We start from the raw sequence: 25897 nt of genomic DNA on the forward strand, positions 1-25897 counted from the left end.
ACAAACAGTACAAATGACATATAAAGCAAAAACAATTCACTGCCTGCGAATGTGCAAAAGTTTTTCACTGAAAGGGAAGGGGGTTGTAATTTAAGGGGTGATTTCAATCTTAAAATTCAGAATGTACGCACAACACGAATAAGCTTTTGTGTTTCAATATAGGGGGTTAAACTATGGAACAGTTTAAATGCCGAATTAAAAGAATGTCTTACCTTAATTTAGTTGTTTTTTTAATTATACAAAGACATGATTTTCAATATGTACAAGAATTGGGGTTTCTAACAATCACGAAGTGTTAACATTATTATTATTGTAATTACTTGGGTAGTTATTTACTTGTTATTGGTTGGTGTTACCATCAATTACTACTTGTATTCATGAGACTATGTATAGAATGTGTATATTGTACGTATGTACTGTCTTTTTGTGCCACAGAAAAGTGAGTAAAATATTATTGATTATATATTGTAATAAGACCAGTCATTGTATATAATAATAATAATGATGATGATAAGAAAGCTTGTTATTTGATTTATAAAATAAGGGGTGGGTGTAAATAAGTTTCACTTCTTCCCATTCCTTTTTGGATATGAAAAAAATATTATTGTTTAATATTTTAATATTTGAAATATTTGTTTCTATTTCTGTACCTTACTGTAATATTATCAAGATTATTTCCTTTTTTCATTGTTTTTGCTTTTGCTTTGTTTTTAACATGTTCAAAATAAACTACTACTTCTATGAAGTTGTACAACATGTAAGGTACAGAATATCAGAAACATTTATTCATGCAGAAAAAATATCACCTAACATCTTTGACTATCATGACATGCATGAGCGTAGCAATCCACATTTTGTGTTATTAATGCGTGACACTGCTATATAAATATGGAAGTGTAGCTCCTCTCCTCTTAATGCAAGTGCTCTTAAAGCAGGACTTCAAATTCTGTATTCCTAGAAAATAGAATATCTGGCAAGACACCATTTTTTAAAATTCTCTTTAAAAAAAACGTGTTTAAATCCATTATAGCATTTCATTGAAGCTAATTAATTGTCCAGTCATGGTATTAAAAACTCAAAAATGATTTTTCCGGGGTACACTTATTAATGATGAAAAAGTATATATTTATGTGATTAATCGCGATTAATTTGGAATTAAATATAAACAAATGCAATTAATCACAATAAATATTTTAATTGTTTGATATATATTTATAACTGAATATTCAATTATCCTAAAAATAAAAACATTTTTGAATAAAATATACTGAAATACTACATGTATTATGTGTAAATAGTTGTATTACTAGTAATAATTGTGCATATTATATTGAAGTGTACATACAGTTGTAGCTTTGTGCTGGAATAGTAGTAAATAAAATAAATAATATAAGAAAAAGAAAATTAGGAAGCATGAATGGGGGGGGAAAAAAGTAATAATAAATTAAACCGACAGATAGATAGATAGATAGATAGATAGATAGATAGATAGATAGATAGATAAATAGATAGCTAGATAGATAGATAGATAGATAGATAGATAGATAGATAGATAGATAGATAGATAGATAGATAGATAGATAGATAGATAGATAGATAGATAGATAGATAGATAGATAGATAGATTTACTATTAGAAAAAAGATAAAAATGTTATAATAATAATAATTTTCCATGGTGAATATGGTTGTATATGTACAGTACGTATGTAGTACAATAAAAGTACATTACTGTAGATATGACACTGTATGAAATGTTGATATATGTGAAATGTTCATATGTGTGAAATGTTCATATGATGTGTGAAATGTTCATATGATGTGTGAAATGTTCATATGATGTGTGAAATGTTCATATGATGTGTGAAATGTTCATATGATGCGTGAAATGTTCATATGATGTGTGAAATGTTCATGTGATGCGTGAAATGTACATGTGATGCGTGAAATGTTCATATGATGTGTGAAATGTTCATATGTGTGAAATGTTCATATGATGTGTGAAATGTTCATATGATGTGTGAAATGTTCATATGATGTGTGAAATGTTCATATGTGTGAAATGTTCATATTATGTGTGAAATGTTCATATGATGTGTGAAATGTTCATATGATGTGTGAAATGTTCATATGATGCGTGAAATGTTCATATGATGTGTGAAATGTTCATGTGATGCGTGAAATGTACATGTGATGCGTGAAATGTTCATATGATGTGTGAAATGTTCATATGTGTGAAATGTTCATATGATGTGTGAAATGTTCATATGATGTGTGAAATGTTCATATGATGTGTGAAATGTTCATATGTGTGAAATGTTCATATTATGTGTGAAATGTTCATATGATGTGTGAAATGTTCATATGATGTGTGAAATGTTAATGTGATGTGTGAAATGTTCATATGATGCGTGAAATGTTCATATGATGCGTGAAATGTTCATATGATGCGTGAAATGTTCATATGATGTGTGAAATGTTCATATGATGTGTGAAATGTTCATGTGATGTGTGAAATGTACATGTGATGCGTGAAATGTTCATATGATGTGTGAAATGTTCATATGATGTGTGAAATGTTCATATGATGTGTGAAATGTTCATGTGATGTGTGAAATGTTCATATGATGTGTGAAATGTTCATATGATGTGTGAAATGTTCATATGATGCGTGAAATGTTCATATGATGTGTGAAATGTTCATATGATGTGTGAAATGTTCATATGATGTGTGAAATGTTAATGTGATGTGTGAAATGTTCATATGATGTGTGAAATGTTCATATGATGCATAAAATGTTCATATGACGTGTGAAATGTTCATATGATGTGTGAAATGTTCATATGATGTGTGAAATGTTCATGTGATGTGTGAAATGTTCATATAATGTGTGAAATGTTAATGTGATGTGTGAAATGTTCATATGATGTGTGAAATGTTCATATGATGTGTGAAATGTTCATATGATGTGTGAAATGTTCATGTGATGTGTGAAATGTTCATATAATGTGTGAAATGTTAATGTGATGTGTGAAATGTTCATATGATGTGTGAAATGTTCATATGATGCGTGAAATGTTCATATGATGCGTGAAATGTTCATATGATGTGTGAAATGTTCATTTGATGCGTGAAATGTACATGTGATGCGTGAAATGTTCATATGATGTGTGAAATGTTCATATGTGTGAAATGTTCATATGATGTGTGAAATGTTCATATGATGTGTGAAATGTTCATATGTGTGAAATGTTCATATGATGCGTGAAATGTTCATATGATGCGTGAAATGTTCATATGATGTGTGAAATGTTCATATGATGTGTGAAATGTTCATATGATGTGTGAAATGTTAATGTGATGTGTGAAATGTTCATATGATGTGTGAAATGTTCATATGATGCGTGAAATGTTCATATGATGCGTGAAATGTTCATATGATGTGTGAAATGTTCATATGATGTGTGAAATGTTCATGTGATGTGTGAAATGTTCATGTGATGTGTGAAATGTTCATATGATGTGTGACATGTTCATATGATGTGTGAAATGTTCATATGATGTGTGAAATGTTCATGTGATGTGTGAAATGTTCATATGATGTGTGAAATGTTCATATGATGCGTGAAATGTTCATATGATGCGTGAAATGTTCATATGATGTGTGAAATGTTCATATGATGTGTGAAATGTTAATGTGATGTGTGAAATGTTCATATGATGTGTGAAATGTTCATATGATGTGTGAAATGTTCATATGATGTGTGAAATGTTCATGTGATGTGTGAAATGTTCATATAATGTGTGAAATGTTAATGTGATGTGTGAAATATTCATATGATGTGTGAAATGTTCATATAATGCGTGAAATGTTCATATGATGCGTGAAATGTTCCTGTGATGTGTGAAATGTTCATGTGATGTGTGAAATGTTCATATGATGTGTGAAATGTTCATGTGATGTGTGAAATGTTCATATGATGTGTGAAATGTTCATATAATGCGTGAAATGTTCATATGATGTGTGAAATGTTCATATAATGCGTGAAATGTTCATGTGATGTGTGAAATGTTCATATGATGTGTGAAATGTTCATATAATGCGTGAAATGTTCATATGATGTGTGAAATGTTCATATGATGTGTGAAATGTTCATATGATGTGTGAAATGTTCATATGATGTGTGAAATGTTCATATGATGTGTGAAATGTTCATATGATGTGTGAAATGTTCATATGATGTGTGGAATGTTCATATGATGTGTGAAATGTTCATATGATGCGTGAAATGTTCATATGATGTGTGAAATGTTCATATAATGCGTGAAATGTTCAAATGATGTGTGAAATGTTCATATGATGTGTGAAATGTTAATGTGATGTGTGAAATGTTCATATGATGTGTGAAATGTTCATATGATGCGTGAAATGTTCATATGATGCGTGAAATGTTCATATGATGTGTGAAATGTTCATATGATGTGTGAAATGTTCATGTGATGTGTGAAATGTTCATGTGATGTGTGAAATGTTCATATGATGTGTGACATGTTCATATGATGTGTGAAATGTTCATATGATGTGTGAAATGTTCATGTGATGTGTGAAATGTTCATATGATGTGTGAAATGTTCATATGATGCGTGAAATGTTCATATGATGCGTGAAATGTTCATATGATGTGTGAAATGTTCATATGATGTGTGAAATGTTAATGTGATGTGTGAAATGTTCATATGATGTGTGAAATGTTCATATGATGTGTGAAATGTTCATATGATGTGTGAAATGTTCATGTGATGTGTGAAATGTTCATATAATGTGTGAAATGTTAATGTGATGTGTGAAATATTCATATGATGTGTGAAATGTTCATATAATGCGTGAAATGTTCATATGATGCGTGAAATGTTCCTGTGATGTGTGAAATGTTCATGTGATGTGTGAAATGTTCATATGATGTGTGAAATGTTCATGTGATGTGTGAAATGTTCATATGATGTGTGAAATGTTCATATAATGCGTGAAATGTTCATATGATGTGTGAAATGTTCATATAATGCGTGAAATGTTCATGTGATGTGTGAAATGTTCATATGATGTGTGAAATGTTCATATAATGCGTGAAATGTTCATATGATGTGTGAAATGTTCATATGATGTGTGAAATGTTCATATGATGTGTGAAATGTTCATATGATGTGTGAAATGTTCATATGATGTGTGAAATGTTCATATGATGTGTGAAATGTTCATATGATGTGTGGAATGTTCATATGATGTGTGAAATGTTCATATGATGCGTGAAATGTTCATATGATGTGTGAAATGTTCATATAATGCGTGAAATGTTCAAATGATGTGTGAAATGTTCATATGATGTGTAAAATGTTAATGTGATGTGTGAAATGTTCATATGATGTGTGAAATGTTCATATGATGCGTGAAATGTTCATATGATGCGTGAAATGTTCATATGATGCGTGAAATGTTCATATGATGTGTGAAATGTTCATGTGATGTGTGAAATGTTCATGTGATGTGTGAAATGTTCATGTGATGTGTGAAATGTTCATATGATGTGTGACATGTTCATATGATGTGTGAAATGTTCATATGATGTGTGAAATGTTCATGTGATGTGTGAAATGTTCATATGATGTGTGAAATGTTCATATGATGCGTGAAATGTTCATATGATGCGTGAAATGTTCATATGATGTGTGAAATGTTCATATGATGTGTGAAATGTTAATGTGATGTGTGAAATGTTCATATGATGTGTGAAATGTTCATATGATGTGTGAAATGTTCATATGATGTGTGAAATGTTCATGTGATGTGTGAAATGTTCATATAATGTGTGAAATGTTAATGTGATGTGTGAAATATTCATATGATGTGTGAAATGTTCATATAATGCGTGAAATGTTCATATGATGCGTGAAATGTTCATGTGATGTGTGAAATGTTCATGTGATGTGTGAAATGTTCATATGATGTGTGAAATGTTCATATAATGCGTGAAATGTTCATATGATGTGTGAAATGTTCATATAATGCGTGAAATGTTCATATGATGTGTGAAATGTTCATATAATGCGTGAAATGTTCATGTGATGTGTGAAATGTTCATATGATGTGTGAAATGTTCATATAATGCGTGAAATGTTCATATGATGTGTGAAATGTTCATATGATGTGTGAAATGTTCATATGATGTGTGAAATGTTCATATGATGTGTGAAATGTTCATATGATGTGTGAAATGTTCATATGATGTGTGAAATGTTCATATGATGTGTGGAATGTTCATATGATGTGTGAAATGTTCATATAATGCGTGAAATGTTCATGTGATGTGTGAAATGTTCATATGATGTGTGAAATGTTCATATAATGCGTGAAATGTTCATATGATGTGTGAAATGTTCATATGATGCGTGAAATGTTCATATGATGTGTGAAATGTTCATATAATGCGTGAAATGTTCAAATGATGTGTGAAATGTTCATATGATGTGTGACATGTTCCTGCAGGCCACCACCCTCAGATGAACCAGCAGCACATGATGCCCAGCAGGAACTTCCAGATGCATCGCATGCCCGCTGACGACATCCAGGATGATTTTGACTGGGACTCCATTGTTTAGCCTCTTTTTTTGCCGGCACTCACGTGGAGGGGAGGAGCCAGAGGAGGAGGAAGCCCCAGGCTGTAGAGGCTGCGGGAGGGGAAGGAGGATGAGGATGAAGATGCCCCCCTGCCTCAAAGGTGGGGCGTGGGCGGACATTACGTGAGGTGAGGCCGTGACTTTTCCAGCAGCAGAACTGTGAGACAATCAAGTGTGGTGGGACACAATCATGAGGACCACACCTAAACCAGCCTCATCATCCTCATCCTCGTCCTTAAAGCAGCCCCCTTCAAAAAAAAGAGAAAAAAGACCCCCCCCCCCCCCCCCCCGCCCTATCACGCTCCCTCGCCACCACCCCCACGCTCTTTGCAGCTTCGCTTTCACGCTCTCCATATCGCTTCTTCTTCTTCCTCTTTTTATTCTGTGAGTCATGTGACCGCGCTGCAGGAGAGAGTGACGCCCCCGTGTGGCCAAACAGGGTTTTTAAATATGTCCATCAAAGCCAATCACGTGATCTTTCTCTTTCCCAATTGGATCGGATTCATTTCCCACCAAATAGTTCCACTCCCTGCATCGTGTCCGCAGGGCAATTGGCACAAAATGGAGTCTGTCCAAACGCGGCGGAGTTTAGAACATTCAGAGGGAGTTTTCCAAAAAAAACGACCGCCTGGGCTCGCATGTGGAAGATGTATCCACGCAGGCCAGCAGGTGGCGCCTGCTACTTCCTTCTTCACCACCAAGCCAGTCGGAGCTTTTCTTCTGTCACACACGTGTTGGAAAGAAAAATGTCTTAAAAGGTTGTTAGCTAGGGGGAGGAGTTACGCCAGTGTTCATGCTGCAATGCATTCATATTGTGCACACACACACACACACACACACACACTCCATTTTGCCTCAATTGTTCAGACGATCAATTCCACCCAATACTCCGAAACAATCAATCTGAGTGATTATTATTATTAGCTGAGGTGGAACTTAGCATCTGTTTCAGGACGCTGGTCCACCTCCTGTTACCGTATTTTCCGGACTATAGAGCGCATTGAGATGTAAGCCACTCAATTTTAGAAGAAAAAAATATGTTTCCACAGATACATACGTCGTGAAATGAGTTATTTACATAGCCTTAATTCAGTGGTTCTTAACCTTGTTGGAGGTACCGAACCCCACCAGTTTCATATGCGCATTCACCTAACTCTTCTATAGTGAAAAATATTTTTTTTTTTTTTTTTCAAATTCAAGACAAATTTATATGTTTTTGGTAACACTTTAGTATGGGGAACATATTCTAAGTAACCAAGACTTAATTTAGAGTTATTTGGTTAGGGCCAGGGTTAGAGGGTTAGGGTTATAATAAGGCCATGCCAAATAAGGCATTAATAAGTACTTAATAATGACTAGTTAAGAGCCAATATGTTACTAATTTCCACGTTAATAAGCAACTAATTAATGGTGAATATGTTCCCCATACTAAAGTGTTACCATGTTTTTTTACTGGTGCACAAAATGAACCGTGCATGAACATCACCTTGTTCAAAGAACAAAACCAACACAGTGCATAAACTCACAACAAATTACACACCTGCAAATCAGTGTGACTTCTGCTTTTGCCGTATCCGTAATACGCTGATAGGGAGAAGTTTTTATTTACACGATGAGTCGGGTGTGTCTTGACCTCCGCCGAACCCCTGAGCCCGACTCACCGAACCCCTAGGGTTCAATCGAACCCAGGTTAAGAACCACTGCCTTAATTGTTTCCAAACGGCGTCTGTAACACGGCAGTAAAACGGCTGATTAAACAAAACAGAAGCTCTCCAATCAGCCAAACAGACTCAGTAACTCCACGGTGACGTTTTAGGGAATTTACTGAGGAATTTGTGGAACTGAAACAATCCAAAAAGAATGCCATTGTAAGTTAATAATACTAACACAGACACTCGTAGATGCATTAGCATATTAGCTCATGCTAACGACGCTAGTACAAAGACTTCACGTATGGAACGGTTTAGTAAGTAGAAACCGTTTTAGTTATATTGTAAAACTTACAAACGTTGCTTGGAGTGACGAATGAAGAATCCATACGAGTAGAAACGCTACGGACGGCTATAAGACTGAACGGCACTTCTACTTCCGGTTGAAAGCACTAAATGGAAGGACACTGCACCACCAAAAGATGGCGCAATTGCACAAACAGTTAAACACTTTTTCAGTGTATTTACTTGTTTGTTTTTTTAAAACTATTTTTGTTTTATTATGGCCGTCAGTGAAGAGAAATCTGTAAATTAGCCGCACTCTTTTATAAGCCGCAGGGTTCAAAGTGTAGGAAAAAGTAGGGGCTCATAGTCCGGAATGTACGGTCATTAATAACCCCTCCCCCCCACTCCCCCCCTTGAAATCATTGATATGAAATGAAAGTGTGGAGATTAATTTGACTTTTGAAGTTTTCTAGGTTGTTTGAGTTGTGAAGGAGGATTCTTCCGTGGTGTCTGCAGAAGTTCTCCTTCCCCCTTGAAGATGCAGGACTTGGGTCCACGTTGACGACAATCTGTTCCAAGTCCTGCAGACCCTCTTTGCTGTCTCGAAAGAAGCCCTTCCAAACTCTAAATGCTGCGTTTGCTTCAATCAAAGTTAAGTTGAGACGTTAAATTTGATGGTTTTTGTGGTTCTTTAGAAGCTGGAGTTTCACAAGTGACTGCAGCAGCGTGTCCTTAAAGAAAGCAAAAGAAAAAGGAAGTAAGCAAAAGGGCGGGTCAAAGTTTCACGTACGTACATATTGTTAGTCACGGACCGCCACAAACCCGTTCTAGCGCACCTGCTCCGCCAGAGAATAAGGAGACGTAGCAGGATGGATCATTAGCGTTGCAACTCCTTTAGTTCCTTAAAAAAAGGTGACTGGTGACAAATCTAGCCAAGACTTTTGGAGACTCATTTCATTTATTGCTCTTCTCAACGAGCGTCAGGTGCTACTGTGGCCCCGCCCCCATTTCAAACACTCACAGGTTTAACATTTTTAAAAAAAGAAGCAACTGGAAAAAGTTTTTGTATTTCTAAACATTTTTGCTTTGTACTCAAACCCAGCACCACCATGAATAGATTGCAGTTCTGTGGCTTTTGAGCAAATTAACTATTTATTGTTTTGTTTTTATTAAGTTATGAATAACATTCTCAGTGAGTGTTGATCTTTACAAACAAACAAATCAGTTTTTTTTTAAAGTTAATTAACCTAATTCCTAATGGGATTCATATTTTCTTAATTGTTCTGAACTCCTGTTTCGAAACAAAATCTTTTTTTATCCAAAAATCAGTTAGTACAATTCTTATCAGATTCGTATCTTAAATTGTTCTGGACTCCTGTTTCCAGACAATGTGCTTCTTTTTTAATTAAAATTAATTAATTAAATCACTAAAGGGATTTGTATTTAATTTATTTGTTCTGAACTCCTGTTTCCAGGCACACAATGTTCTTCATTTTAAAATTAAAATTTGTTTAAAAAATTCTTAATAAGATTCATATTTTTTTAATTGTTCTGAACTCCTGTTTCCAGGCTTTTTTGTATTTAAATTAATTAATTTAATTCATAGTTTGATTTGATATTTATTTAATTGTTCTAAACTCCTGTTTATAGACACAATTTCGTATTTTTTAAATTCTAATAAACTAAATCCTTAATAGGTTTGATATTTTAATTGTTCTGAACTCCTGTTTCGAGGAATCTTTTTTTTTTTTTTTTAATTAAAATCTATTAATTAAATTCTTAATGGATTTGATTTGATCTTTTTTTTTAAGTCTTCTAAACCGTGTACAGACAGTTTTCTTATTTTTTAAATTTAAATTAATTAATTAAATCCTTAATAGGATTCATATTTTTAATTGTTCTGAACTCCTATTTCCAGACAAAATGTGCTTATTGTCAAAATGTAAATCAACTAAATCCTTAATAGGATTTGGAGACGCACCTTAGTTCATGCACTCGCGGCTTTCGGCTGGCTTTTCTTTTGATAACAAACTTGGACCATTAAGTCATTAAATAAAAGAACTCCTGTTTCCAGACCTTTTTTTTTATAAATTCAAATTAAATAATTGTATTCTTTATAGGATTTGATATATTTTAATTGTTCTGAACTCCTGTTTCGAGACCTTTTTTTATTAGTTCAAATTAATTTGATTCTTAATAGGATTCACATTTTTTAATTGTTCTGAACTCCTGTTTCCAGCCTTTTTTTTAATAAATTCAAATTAATTTATTTAATCCTTAATAGGATTCATATTTTTAATTGTTTTGAAATCCTGTTTCCAGCCCTTTTTTTAATACATTCTAATTAATTAATGTAATCCTTCATAGGATTATTTTTTAATTGTTCTGAACTCCTTTTTCCAGCCCTTTTTTTTTATAAATTCAAATGAATTAATGTAATCTTTAACAGGATTTTATATTTTTTATTTGTTCTGAACTCCTGTTTCCAGCCCTTTTTTTAATAAGTTCAAATTAATTAATTTGATTCTTAATAGGATTTGATATGTTTAATTGTTCTGAACTCCTGTTTCCAGCCTTTTTTTTTTACAAGTTCAACTTAATTAATTCTTAATAGGACTCACATGTTTTAATTGTTCTGAACTCCTGTTTCCAGACCTTTTTTTATAAATTAAAATTAATTAATTGAATCCTTAATAGGATTCATATTTGTAATTGTTCTGAACTCCTGTTTCCAGCCCTTTTTTTAATAAGTTCAAATTAATTAATTTGATTCTTGATAGGATTCACATTTTTTAATTGTCCTGAACTCCTTTTTCCAGCCCTTTTTTTTTAAATATAAATTCAATTTAATTAATGTAATCCTTAACAGGATTTTATATTTTTTTTGTTCTGAACTCCTGTTTCCAAGCCCTTTTTACATGTCCAACTTAATTAATTCTTAATAGGATTCACATGTTTTAATTGTTCTGAACTCCTGTTTCCAGCCCTTTTTATTATAAATTCAAACAAATTAATTTAATCCTTAATAGGATTTTATATTTGTTATTTTTTATGAACACTTGTTTCCAGCCCTTTTTTATAAGTCCAAATTAATCAAATTAATTCTTAATAGGATTTGACATTTTTTAAATTGTTCTGAACTCCTGTTTCACGCCCAAAGAACAGAATAATTCCGCAGAATTAAAAAAAAAGCGTGCAGCTCGGCCGACAAACTTGTGGACTTTTTCAGACAGCAAAGTGGTGACTCAGCGGCGCCCCTGGTGGCTGCAACCTAGTACTGCATCCATCATTCAGTGTATCCCTGTTGGAAAAAAAAAAGAAAAAAGAGTGCGTGCTCTAAAAACAGCAACAAAGTTAGGAAAAGCCAATTCTTCCAGGTGAAGAATCAAATCAAAAGCAAAATGGAGGCCGAAAGGGACAAAGAGAGGAAAAGATGGCGTTTACACGTGTGAGATGACCTTTTTACCTGCCAGAGAGATTATTTGTGGGATGTAAAGTTTGAAAAAGTAGAGCGAGTGTTTTGTTAATGCAAGCTGTGTGAGTGTGTGTGTGTGAGTGTGTGTGTGTGAGTGTGTGTGTGTGTGTGTGTGTGTTACGTGCTGTGTGTTTTGCTTGTACATATTTGTCTTCTCATCATCCCTCTTCTTTTCCTCTCGGGGGCGGGGTCACGTCAGACGAGGGAGGGGAAAGAATATTTTGTTATCGTCCAATCAGAGGCTGACAGTATGTATATATCTATATTGTATATATGTGATGAAAATGGTGTGTGTGTGTGTGTGTGCGTGTGTGTGTGTGTGCGTGTGTGTGTGTGTGTGTGTGTGTGTGTGTGTGTGTGTGTGTGTGTGTGTGTGTGTGAGAGACACTACCTTTGACCTGTACTATGTTTCTACATTGAGTGTTTCAGTGTTGATAAATATATATTTGCTTTTGTCTTTTATTAGTTTTGTCTTTTGTCATTTCTTGTTGGGTCCCCCCCTCCCCCTTTTTATTTGTATTTTGATTTGATTGCACGATTTCTTGCCTTTTGTTGTCCGATGAGGTGACACGGCTACTCTTCGTATTGGTTTCGTGCTGTAAAGTGTTATTAGGACTGTCCATACCCGCCTCCTCCCTCTCGCCCAATATGCATGAATGGCACTTCAAGAAATAAAATCTGGTAACTTCACTGTGGAATAATGTGCTGCTTGAGCCTTCTTCCTGGTGACCTTTCACCCTCTTCTACTCGCCGAAACATTGGGACACGACACACGGCGGCGCTGTTTTTAAACTCCTATCTTTCTTTGTCTTGAAATTTCTCGCACAGCACTAAAAGAAACACCCCGTGTAACGTAAAAGTGTTAAGTCGTCACCAAACTTGTCGCGCACCTTTTGTGCATTTTGGTACAAGATTGGCGGAGAAACATCCAGCTTGACCAAAATTCATCATTTCTCTGATGGTTACATCAACATGTTACATAAATGCCCTAGAAAATATTTTGACCGCCACCAGTAGAGGGCGCCACCAATGTCACTGAGATCCCATTGGAATGTTCTCTCTCAGACTCATGCATCAGTCACTTAGGTATTAATGCAATAATAACAAAACTAGAATTCACATCCAAAGGTTAAAACTAGAGATGGCCGATAAATGCGTTAAAATGTAATATCGGAAATTACCAGTATCGTTTTTTTTATTATCGGTATCATTTTTTGAATTTTTTTTATTTTTTATTAAATCAACATAAAAAACATAGGATACACTTACAATTAGTGCACCAACCCAAAAAACCTCCCTCCCCCATTTACACTCATTCACACAAAAAGGTTGTTTCTTTCTGTTATTAATATTCTGGTTCCTACATTATATATCAATATATATCAATACAGTCTGCAAGGGATACAGTCCGTAAGCACACATGATTGTGCGTGCTGCTGGTCCACTAATAGTACTAACCTTTAACAGTTAATTTGACTCATTTTCATTCATTACTAGTTTCTATGTAACTGTTTTTTTATTGTTTTACTTTCTTTTTTATTCAAGAAAATGTTTTTAATTTCCATGCATCCATTTTCTACCGCTTGTCCCTTTCTGAGGTCGCGGGGGGTCGCTGGAGCCTATCTCAGCTGCATTCGGGCGGAAGGCGGGGTACACCCTGGACAAGTCGCCACCTCATCACAATGTTTTTAATTTATTTATCTTATTTTATTTTATTAATTTTTTTTAAAGTACCTTATCTTCACCATATCTGGTTGTTCAAATTAGGCATAATAATGTGTTAATTCCACGACTGTATATATCGGTTGATATCGGTATCGGTAATTAAAGAGTTGGACAATATCGGATATCTGCAAAAAGCCATTATCGGACATCCCTAGTTAAAACACATTTATTGTAATTTTTTTGTTTGTTTCAAATGTGGCCATGTTTGAAAACTACGTCTATACCAGGGGTGGGCAATTAATTTTTTTACCGGGGGCCGCATGAGCAACCTGAGCAATGCCGGAGGGCCACACCGACAATATTTCAATTAAATGTTGCTCAAATTATTTTTGATATACCGTAATGATAAATAATAATAATAATAATTTCATTTAACCTAACTTAACTTTATACAAAAGCAGATTGCTTTTGATGGTTTTATTTTTTTAACACTGTCTTACACAACACTTCCTGATGTATAATACAATGCAAAAATGTCAATTTTTGTCACTTTATCCTGCATCCTCTTTAAAAGTCCAACATTTTTCCCCGTCAGATTTGGACAACCATGTGTTGTCACACCTGCCAGCTTGTCCCATTTCAGTCCTAACATGTCCAAACACACATTTACCTATGTATACTCTCAGAAATAGTGGTCCACTACTTACAAATGTACATAGAATAGCAATTAAATGCCATAAAAATACACTCACAGGACACTTTATTACAGGGGTCTCCAAACTACGGCCCCCGAGTAAAAAAAACAAAACTATTTATTTATTTATTTTTGAATTAATATTTTTTAAATCTGTCCTTTCTAGCCCATCCATCAATCCATTTTCTACCGCTTGTTACTCTCGGGGTCTCCTAGCCGCTCAGGAAAATCATATTGTCTAAAAATGCATTTTCCCATCGATAACGTGACATCGTCGCGCTCATACAGTCGTGGTCCAAAGTTGACATACACGTGTAAAGAACATAATGTCATGGCTGTCTTGAGTTTCCAATAATTTCTACAACTCTTATTTTTTTGTGATAGAGTGATTGGAGCACATACTTGTTGGTCACAAAAAACATTCATGAAGTTTGGTTCTTTTATGAATTTATTATGGGTCTACTGAAAATGTGAGCAAATCTGCTGGGTCAAAAGTATACATACAGCAATGTTAATATTTGCTTACATGTCCCTTGGCAAGTTTCACTGCAATAAGGCGCTTTTGGTTGAATTTTTGACCACTCCTCTTTGACAAAATTGGTGCAGTTCAGCTAAATGTGTTGGTTTTCTGACATGGACTTGTTTCTTCAGCATTGTCCACACGTTTAAGTCAGGACTTTGGGAAGGTCATTCTAAAACCTTCATTCTAGCCTGATTTAGCCATTCCTTTACCACTTTTTAACGTGTGTTTGGGGTCATTGTCCTGTTGGAACACCCAACTGCGCCCAAGACCCAACCTCCGGGCTGATGATTTTAGGTTGTCCTGAAGAATTTGGAGGTAATCCTCTTTTTTCATTGTCCCATTTACTCTCTGTAAAGCACCAGTTCCATTGGCAGCAAAACAGGCCCAGAGCATAATACTACCACCACCATGTTTGACGGTAGGAATGGTGTTCCTGGGATTAAAGGCCTCACCTTTTCTCCTCCAAACATATTGCTGGGTATTGTGGCCAAACAGCTCAAAATGTTGGGGGATCCCTGCTTTATTAGGTACACAGCCTACAATGAAAAGGGAAAGAGCCAACACTGCCATCAAGTGGCCAACTGGCATAAAGATGCCCAACACAGGTCTGACATTTCATTGATGTAATTCTTTTTTTTTTTAATTGATTATTATCACAGTAAAAAGTAGAGTATTTCATAGGGCTGAGAATCTGTGGGCTCCACCCGATTTGATTCGATTCTTGGGGGTAACGATTCTCGATTCAAAATCAATACTATTTAATAAAATTGGATGCCAGTTCTATGATTAACTACATTCCTCCATAAAATAAATACCAGCTTTGATATGTTTCTGTTTTACTTAAAAAATAAATAAAAAAAAGGTTTTGTTGAATAAAATTCTACCCAAACATTTAATAAAGTCAAATACAAATAAGGCAACACGAGAAGTGTACAACATTTCTCATTTCTAAAGTAACTCTGTACAGCATCAATGGGCACCTACATCAACTATATGATCTGCCTGAGTGGCTGTATAGGACAGATTAAAAAATAAATAAATCTTTTTTTTTTTTTTTTTTTTTTTTTTTTTTTTTAACAATTAAGAATCATTACAATTAAGAACCGTAATTATTTTTATATTTTTTTTTACCCCCCTAGTATTTCAATACATTCCCCTCTAAATGTGTACATTAGTGATGAAATGATTAAAAGTCATTAGAAGCGGTCATCATGTTAGACAATTTGACACTAAAATAATTCCCATTTTCCCAACACTGGAAGCAGTTTTTAAGTTTTAATCTAAAGGTAAACATTAAGTAAGTAAAAAAGTTCATCTTCCAGAGTTGTGCTTATTTATTTTGTGCAAGATGGCGGCTGTCATTAAGTACTCGCAAGAGAAGCGATTGCAACAATTAAAGAACGCGTCTTTATTATGCACACAAAAGAAGTTGTGGGTGAGCAAGCACAATATGTTTTTTTTAAGTTTGGATTATTTTGAGTTTGTGTAATTCTATTGTTGAATGCCATCCATCCAGCCATTTTCTACCGCTTGTCCCTCTCAGGGTCGCGGGGGGTGCTGGAGCCTATCTCAGCTGCAGAAACCGGAGTACCCGGAAGGAACCCACGCAGTCACGGGGAGAACATGCAAACTCCACACAGAACCTGAGATTTTCCAGTAGCTTGGCGGTGGCCTAGCTACTTTTAGGTCAAAACATTACAGACTGACCAATCAGAGGCAAGATAAGGCGGGTCATCGAAACTAGGAAGCAAAATCATAACAGACACATGACGATGAGGGAGTCGGAGACAGAGGGACGCTTCAAGCTGACCACTCACAACAACAACAAAAAACATACTTGAAAATGTCAGAGGAATTCTGTCCCGCAGATTAGATTTTTCCTTTAGTGATGAAGATGACGTTCAGGAAATCCACAATAATGCGTTTCCTCAACCATATTTAGACAAATGTATGCGTTTAGAGAAAACCATGCCCAGAACCTTAGTTTTTAGTTGTTTACTCTGTAAACCTGCTCTCTTCATCAAAGACGTGGAACACAAGTTTATGAACACACAAAACAATTAACAACTTGTTTTTTTTTAATCAAGATATAAATAGATGCTGTTTGGTGGAGAAAATTATAACATTATAGGGATGGGCCAAAGAAAAGGCAAACTAAAATAAATACATAGATTGGGTTGCGGGGACCCCTAGAGGTAGTTGTAGGGTGTCCCCAGCTAAATGACAGATTAATAGTAATGGACCCTTACTGGGTCCATTTGTACACTCACAGTTACATTAACATTGATATTGTACATGTGGGCTCATAGATAGAAATGCGGTTAAATGTAGCTTTGATGTAGAAAGCTACTTTTGCTGTGCAGCTTGTTATAATTCTAGTTAGTTTAGTCTTTATTTGAAGGGACAATGTACAGAAACATTAAGTTCAAAGACAGATATGTTCTGTACCAGATTATAGCTACATAGCTCATTTCCATCTGCAGTCCCTGGCTACCTAAATTAAAGGGATACAAAAATCATGCAATAAAATTATGACAATAAAATCATACACAAGTATTTAGAAAAAAGTCATAAAATGCCCTTTCATGGACACATACTTAATATACAATAAAACCACACCTCTGGGGGTAGCTTCCTCTGTAGCTTAGCTACATTTAATCTAGAGTAACTTGTAGCATAGTTTACTACATTTTCCAAGTAGCTTGCCGGTGACTGCTTCCATCTAAGAACTTGTGAGGAGCATTTGCTTTGCAGTCATTCTGTCTCCACTTTTTTGTGCCACTTGACTCCCTGACGACCTTTTTGCTGTTTCTAAATTGGTTATCTGTTTCCGGCGTTCCTGGGGATGGGCAAAGTCACGACCCACACCTGCTTCCCATCGCCAATCGTCCCCTTATTTAAGGTGGAGGCAAGCGGCAGGAAGATGTTGGATGGTTTGCAACTTTGGAGCCTGTCCTTCATCGTCCTGCCCTTTCCTCTGGAGTCTCTGCTAAGTTTTGTGCTGTTGGGGAAGACTAGTCTGGTATAGAGCCTTGTGGCTTCGCCCAGGTTCTCCATCTCTGTTTCTACTACTGGTAATATTCTCCTTAGCGTTATCATCGCGTTAACTTTGACAGCCCTAATTTATATATATATATACAAGGACACAGGACTAAGATGGCAGAGGCGGGGATCGAACCTGAAACCCTCAAGTTTCTGGCACAGACCCTCTACCACCCGAGCCATGCTGCCGCCCGCTCCGCAGCCTACAGCAAATTACTCCAGGGGGCAGCAAGGAAAACCATCCCCTGTGGCTATAACATAAAACTACATCCCAGGCTGGGATGAAGAGTGCAGCCCCATCCTGCATGTCCACCAGCAGGCAACCTTCAGGGAAGAAGTGGATGAGTTGGACGCCACCCGAAGTACAAGGTGAACCGAACTTGTGGAGTCAATCGACTTCACCCATACTAGTTACAAGGCATGGTGGACAATTAACCAGCTGACAGCAGAACAACATCGACTCCTAAGTGTCTCGTAACAGCAAATGCCATCGCGTCCCAGCTCCTTAAGAATGGCAGCTTCCCGAGTGCAGTTAAAAACTTTGCCCGTACGACATCACATGAGGTATCTTCTTCGTGTAGGGCAGCCAGTGTGAATGGCAACCTGTCAGGAGACTTCACAACAGTCGAGCCATAAGCAAACTCAAACAAGGGAAGGCACCTGGCCATAATTACTTCCACCCTGAGTTTGTGACCCACAAAAACATCCTGAAGGCTCTGCTAATTCCACTCGGCATGCTTCCAGAGGCCCAAGCTTCCAATAATCTGGCGCCGTGCTGCTGTCATAGACATCTTAAAGCCAAACAAACCTGCTGAAGACCCCAAGTCCTACAGACCCATCTCACTGCTCTGCATCCTATTTAAGATCTTGAAAAGAAGGATCCATAGCCGCATCGAGCCAGTATTGGATCCACAACTCCCACGAGAATAGGGTGTTCTCCGACGCAGATGGTCAAAGGTCTACCAGGTGACACTGCTTTCTCAAGATATTGAGGACAGCTTCCAGAAAAAAGAGTAAGCTGGAGTAGTGTTGCTGGATCTCACAGCTGCCTAAGCCACCGTCCGGCACCGTGGACTCCACCAAAAGCTACTAAAGACCATCTGTACTCCCACCAATGTTGTACAACATATACTGTACATCTGTGATCGAGAGGATACAGCATCCCAGAAATATGGCTAGGCTGATGACCTGGCAATCATGATGCGTCGACCAACATGGGAGACGATGGAAGATGGCCTAAACAAGGACATGGGTAACCTTGCAGCGTACCTGCGCAAGTGGTGCCTACAAGTCAGCATTGGCAAGAAAGTGTCAGCAGCTTACCACCTTAACAACAGCGAAGCAAAAAGGGAACAGGATGTATTTGTTCTGTAGTGGAAAGTCCAGGTTGTCAATGAGAACCAAAGTAGATTTAACACAAGAGTTTTATTTTACTCATAATCAAATGGTACAATGGTTGGGTTGAGTTGTCTAGCACACAGAAAGTTTCCCCCCCGGGCGCGCCCGTCACCATGAAAAAGATGATGGTGCCCAAAAAACTCTCTTCGTTTGGCTTTATCCCTTTCTTATCTCTCTTGTTAGTGCGTCAATGTCTTATTTTGTTTTCCCTATCTGTTCCATAACAACTCGAATCTTTCAGACAGTCAACACATTCACTAGACAGGTTGGCATGACTTAAAGTTCACTTTTGTCCCACAGAAGAGGAAGAGAAATCAAAATGAGCATACATTTTTGACAGACATGAACTATAGGTCAAAGGTCAGAAATTCTACTACATACCCGCCTTCCAGGGTCTTAAGACCCTGGACCAAAACAATTTCTGATACAGACCACTAAATTAAATCTCTACCGCAGATAGAGGCAAAAACCTCAATGTTTTTATACGAGGCAAAAATTCCGTCTATGACCCTCCTTCAGAGCGATCGCTGTTACCAGCCTGCAGTAAAACCATCTCACAGAACACAATTAGTGGCCTACCCTTTGAGTTAGTAACGTAATACCAAAATACTTTGATCATGAACATAATTACATGAATATATATATGCTTATTCAAGATGTATTTTCACATTAATAATGAATCAAACAAGATCTGGTTTAGAATTAATATCGACTTATGACTGTAAGCTGTTGCATTATTATTTTTCCCGGCATTTGCAATGAATGTAGTTACCAATTGATTTTGTACACACAACTGAATTTCGTATGAGTCCATGTTCGATTAGTGCTCGTATAGATGGCTCGGTGGTGCCTCAGGCTGGTGGCCTGCCGACACCTCGTTGGGCTTTTGGCTGCCTTGGTGAAGAAAGAGATCCACTCAAACAGTCTGTCTCTGTCTGTTCTTGGGGTGGGGTTCAGTCCATTGGGCAGACTGTTTAATGGCATGTCCGTGCTGGCCGAAATTGGGGAAAAGTATGGGGCTTTGGGGAAGGCGGGGCAAAGTATGGGGCGTTGGGGCTTTGGTCCAGGCCCTCGGCTTGCTTCAACGCCTCCTCGCTGCTTCGGCACTCCCGACACTTCTTTCCACAGCTGCTGGAGTCCCGGTGGACACATTGGCTGGCAACGTTAGTTGTTCTCATCATCGCTGGCAAGGTGTTGTCTCTCCTCTCGGTTCCTTCCAGTCAGGTATCGGGTGTTGGTCCTGGATCGGCTTTGACCGTGCCCCTCTTAGCGAGTGTAAGGGAATCTGGAGTGGCTGCTTTCATCCTCAAATCTGCACAGAGGAACTGGCACACAAATTCTACATTTTGCAAACTTACCATTTTGGTCTCATGGTCTTTCCACCTTCCTAGGAAGCTGCTGGTCCTGAGAAGTGCTGATCTTGTGACTGAAGAAGATTAACCTGTTTTCTTAAAATAGGTGCCGTTGTTTGACCTAATCTTTTTGGGGAAACCATGTCGGGATATTAGATAATTCACAAAACATTTAATTACTGAATTGGCACCCTCCTTTGAGGTTGGGGTTGCTTTCGCCAACCACTGCAATTGTCAATCTAAATCATTACGTTCCTTTATCCTTGTACCGGATTGATCATATTGATTAAATAAAACCTCAACACGCTCAAACTTGACCCAATCCAAACTCACCTCCCCCCTCTGTCCCTCTCACAGGGACAGTGTTAGTCGTAGTAATAGTAATAGTAGTAGTAGTAGTAGTATTAGTAGTTTCAGAAACATCCAAGAAAAAGAAAAGGCAGCTGATAGTCAAGTGCAGCAAGAACAGAGGCGGAGGACAGGTCATGTTTGAGGTCACTGTTCGCTTTTGCAATAGTACTTTGATATTTCACAACACCTAGTGAATTATTGTGGCCTCAATAATTCACTAAATAGTTGTATTTAATTTAGTCTATCTATGATGGGACAATGCACAGAAACATTAAGTTCAGAAACAGATATGTTCTGTACCAGATTATATATTAATAGCTACTTTCCATCTGTAGTCCCTGGCTACCTAAATTAAGGGGATCCACAAATCAAGCAATAAAATTATGACACTAATTAATCATAATAAATATATACATTCATAATAATCAATAATTAATCAAAAATAATCATACTGTAGCATGTATTCAATTATAAGAAAAGTCACCAAATGCCCCTTCATGGACACATACTTACCATACAATACAACCACACCTTATTTACATCATCACACAAAGACCATACATGCTCTTGTTCACATCTGTCATCATTCGTAAAAACAACCAAGATTTTAACAGCCATACCTCACAATTTACAACAAAAATGCTCTCATGGATAAATATAATACTCATTAAATTGATGTGTCAACATAATGCCCCTCTTAGTGACCGTCTGAGCAGCCTTGATTGCTCCAAAGCCACTTTTTGATTTCAAATTTTCTATTCCTTTTGTTATAACGTGGAGAAGGCTAATTGGTCTGTACATGTTCTGGTCTTCTTTATTTCCTGCTTTATGGATTTAATCATAGTAGCAGTTTCTCCACGTGGTAGGGAAAGTGTTTTCCGTTATTGATTTATTTATCAATAATACGAGCAATAATACAATCCTTATATGTTTTTAGGAAGATAGTGTCCAACCCATATATATATCTCTAGATCGTGAGTCTGATAATGCAGCGAAGATTTTGTTTAACCCTGCTTCATTTGTTAATTCTAAAATTAGTCCATCCTGAATAAATGACAATTATTTGCACTGATTTTGAGGGATTTTTTATTCAGGGTTTGTACAGACTGATGAAATGTTCATTAAAATTATTACTTATGTCCAGACTGTCTGCGATTGTAGCGCCATTGATATTTAATGTTATAGTGTTGTTTCTTGTTTGCTCTCTTTCCGTAAGTTTGTATCTGGTTTTCCATAACTCTCTATTGTTCCTTTTTGCAGCTTTAATTAATTCTAAGTGAAAGTCAGCCTTAGACTTCCGCATAAACATTGTAAATTTTGTTCCTCCAAACTTTTAAATCATACGATCTGTATTTAGACCTGTTATAATTGCTCTTATGAGAGCTGAGTCCTCATGTCTTTATTAGAATCCAATGGTATTTTTATTTTAACACTCTTCTTTCTGGTTTTGTATTCGTGTATTTACAGATGTTCTCTTTAATTTTTGTCATCCAATTGTAATTCTAGTAGGGCTGCTTATCATTTGTATCATATAGAAGCCGTTTATAATATCCTTAAGTTTCTTTCTACGCGTCTTATTTAACCAGTCCAGATTAACGTCCTCCATGACGTTACTTCTGTCATACTATGCTGTTTGAGGATGTATTAATGTTTTCCCTTTCATAAATCATAATTCCTCCCCCCTTTGTCACTCGATCTGTCTTTTCTGTAATCTTGTCCCCCGGGACATTAATTAGAACGAAAGTTGTTGTGGGTTTTAACCATGTCTCTGATAGACACGGTAATCCGGATTAGAGTCTGACAGTAACTGCTGTATTTGTTCAGTATGTTTCCTGTGGTAGAAAGTTTAATAATGCGGACACGTTTGTTACTGAATACTTTCTACTGGTTTAAATGTAACTTAGATATTGGGTTTCGCAATGTAAAGCGCTTTGAGTCACTTGAGAAAAAGCGCTATATAAATGTAATTCACTTCACTTCACTACAGACTTCTGTCTCTCTGCGACTTTGTGTATGTAATAAGCAACTATAATTATTTGATATGCTTAAATTTTGTTTTAGCTCAGCTGTTGTGTAGCTGCTAGCTCTTTGTAGCCTACAGCAGAAATGTCCAAATTGCAACCAATAGCTATGTTTTTAACAGACAACGGAAATAATTGATTTGCGTATCGGTTCAATCAGCGGCAGCTACGCCCTGTTTTATCATTTGACCTAAAAAATTTTTTGTTTCGTAGGCAGGACAGAGGGAACAATGTGGGTCATTAGTTGTCCATCTTATACCATTCTAATTGTTGTAAGGATAGTTCACATGAGCAACCATACCTTGAGTCCCACCATATATAAGAGTCAAAAGGCTCCTATTATGAGTCGTCTAATTGGTGATCATACACTTTGGCGGTTTGGGTGGCAGGACACACGGACGCACCTCCGTCAGCCAGTGCTAGGACAGTTGGAGCAGTCCCCGTCTTCCACTCATTCCTGGGAGGCGTCCCCAGTAGTTGTCAGCTGATGTCGTGCTGTCAGGCAACATCAGGAAGTTCCTTCTGTGCAGTATTGAATGTCAGGGCACAGTTCGTAAGCAGGTCATTTCAAGGTGTGTGCAGGTTGACCACAAAGGAATGCTTCAAAGATTGTGTTGAACATTGTCCGTTGACACTTATGTCCAGCAGGGGTCTGTTTGTATCCTGCTGTTCGTCCTGCTGTCACACCTGTATTTTTTGTGAGCATGTTCTGGCTACACCTTGGAGCTTGTCTTGTTCAGAGAAGTTGGCAGTCCCCCGGCTGCACATCCTTTCCACCCTCGCTTGACCTAGCACAACCGTGGCTATCACCCAAGTCCGTCTGTATGGTTTTACGTTTTGTTGAGGTTTTTTCCTCCAGAATTTGGAACTCAAAACATGTACACCCATCGTTTTCATATCCTCTCGGTTAGTTCAATTTGCATATCACGTTTTAAAATTACAGTCTTAACTATCCCATTAATTGCTAATCAAAAAACTTAATTCAAAGATTATACGTACTACTTCATGTGTATTTAAGTACCCTTTTAATTCACTTAAAGATTATGTATAAGTTAATTTAACCTATCATTTGTCTATAAGTAGGCGCGAGCAAGCTGTCATGCTTGCACTCTGACCTCCTGCTGTGCGTGATACTCTCCAAAACAAAGGAATGTTTTTATTCACGTTTCTCCTTATCTTTCAGCTAAATCTTTTAATCTTTTAACTTTTAACGTCCGTACTGTGTTTATTTTTATTGTCTGCATTTTAAAATATTTAAAATCTCAGGTACCCCTTGGCATACCTTCGAGTACCTCCCTTTTTTGTCCGGGCGGAAACACCATACCCTCCTTTGAGAACTACTGGTTTAGCCTATGAAAAATCCTTTGTCTCATACATCATTACACTGTACAACTCCTCTTTGGGGGGCTAGGATGACAGGGAATGCAAAACAATAACAGTGCAATACTTTTTTTTTTTATATCATGGTCGTTAATGCCTAGTTTCTCTTTTAATAGAATCTATTTTGTTTCCATTTATACCCTTATTAGTTACTGTTTACTTTTTAGTTCTTCTTCCAAAGGGAACTCTCCTGAAGGAATCAATAACGTTTTATCTGTCTGTCTATCTATCTATTACTAACCCGAGCACAATTCATGACGTCATGCTCATCTTGCAGACAGTTATTTCCATTTAGTTTTATTCTCTATTTGTAATTCTACATGCACCAATGTCACATAGAAATTTGCTTTCTTTGTTATTTATTTACATTATTATTTCTGGTTTACTTGCTGTCTGTTTACTTAAGTTCTCATATTTTGGTCTGTCTTCCTTCTGATTAGAATTTGTTTAACGCTTCTCTACGTTTTGTTTTGACAATGGCGCTGAGTGGCTCTTATCTGTACTTCTTCAGACTCTATGTTTCACAGATGCCCTTAGATGTATTAGAATATAAATTTAACTTTTATTTTATTGTGTGTTTATTCCTAAAAAAATTAAAATGTCAATGTATGTTTCAATGTCCCACAATCCGTATTTATTTATTGATATTTAAACGTGTAATTTTCCATATATCTATTATTTTACTGGACTTAGCAAGCACCTACTACTAGCACACTCTACAGACCGAGAATAACTGTTCAACCACACTTAGTAATGCCAAGCTAGATGTTAACTTAGCCTTACTATGCCTCAGTAAGCAAATTTTTGCTAACCTAGCCCAATGCTATGCTAACACTGTCACACCTCTTCGGCCCACGCCTCGTACAGCTGACACTCACACAGCCTCGTCACACGTACACACTCTTATCTCAAAATGTCTCCCAGCTTCTTTTTTTTTTTTTTATGCGTCACACAGTCACTCACACACAGAGAATTTACCAGCGAGCAAGAGCCTTTTTTCCCGTATTCAAAATCTCAGTGTGTAAAACAACTGTAATATCGCACAGTCACAATCACCAGTATAGCTAAAAACAAATTAAAATGACTGGAATTAGCTCGCAGCGCCCACGAGGGGGAGCCTCCCTGCTTAGGCTGCTGCCTCCGCGATCCAACCTCTTGATAAGCGAAAGAAAATAATTATATGGATGGATCATTCACTCATGTGTTTTCTGTACATAACTTTGTCTATTTTCTCACACGCACACACATAACCAACAATTTCCCAGCTCTTGCAGATCAGCGTGGGTGCGAAAAAAGCGTTAGGGAACTCTCACAAAAGCATGAGGCAGAATTAAAACAGATAAGAAACCAGGTGCTACACAAAAGTTATTAAAATACGCAGATATATATAT

General features: G+C 36.7%; 1 protein-coding gene across 1 annotated transcript in view; it reads left to right on the forward strand.

Annotated features, from left to right (window-relative positions):
* Nucleotides 1–6938, forward strand: part of foxj3 (forkhead box J3) — a 319265-nt gene extending 312327 nt beyond the window's left edge. Inside the window, exon 12 of the mRNA XM_062037777.1 lies at nt 6541–6938. Within this exon, the coding sequence (XP_061893761.1) occupies nt 6541–6653 (113 nt within the window). The 3' untranslated portion in view covers nt 6654–6938. The remainder of the gene's footprint in view (nt 1–6540) is intronic.
* The last annotated feature ends 18959 nt before the right edge of the window (nt 6939–25897 follow it).

Source organism: Entelurus aequoreus, linkage group LG26 (assembly GCF_033978785.1).
Source record: "Entelurus aequoreus isolate RoL-2023_Sb linkage group LG26, RoL_Eaeq_v1.1, whole genome shotgun sequence".
Lineage (NCBI taxonomy): Eukaryota > Metazoa > Chordata > Actinopteri > Syngnathiformes > Syngnathidae > Entelurus > Entelurus aequoreus.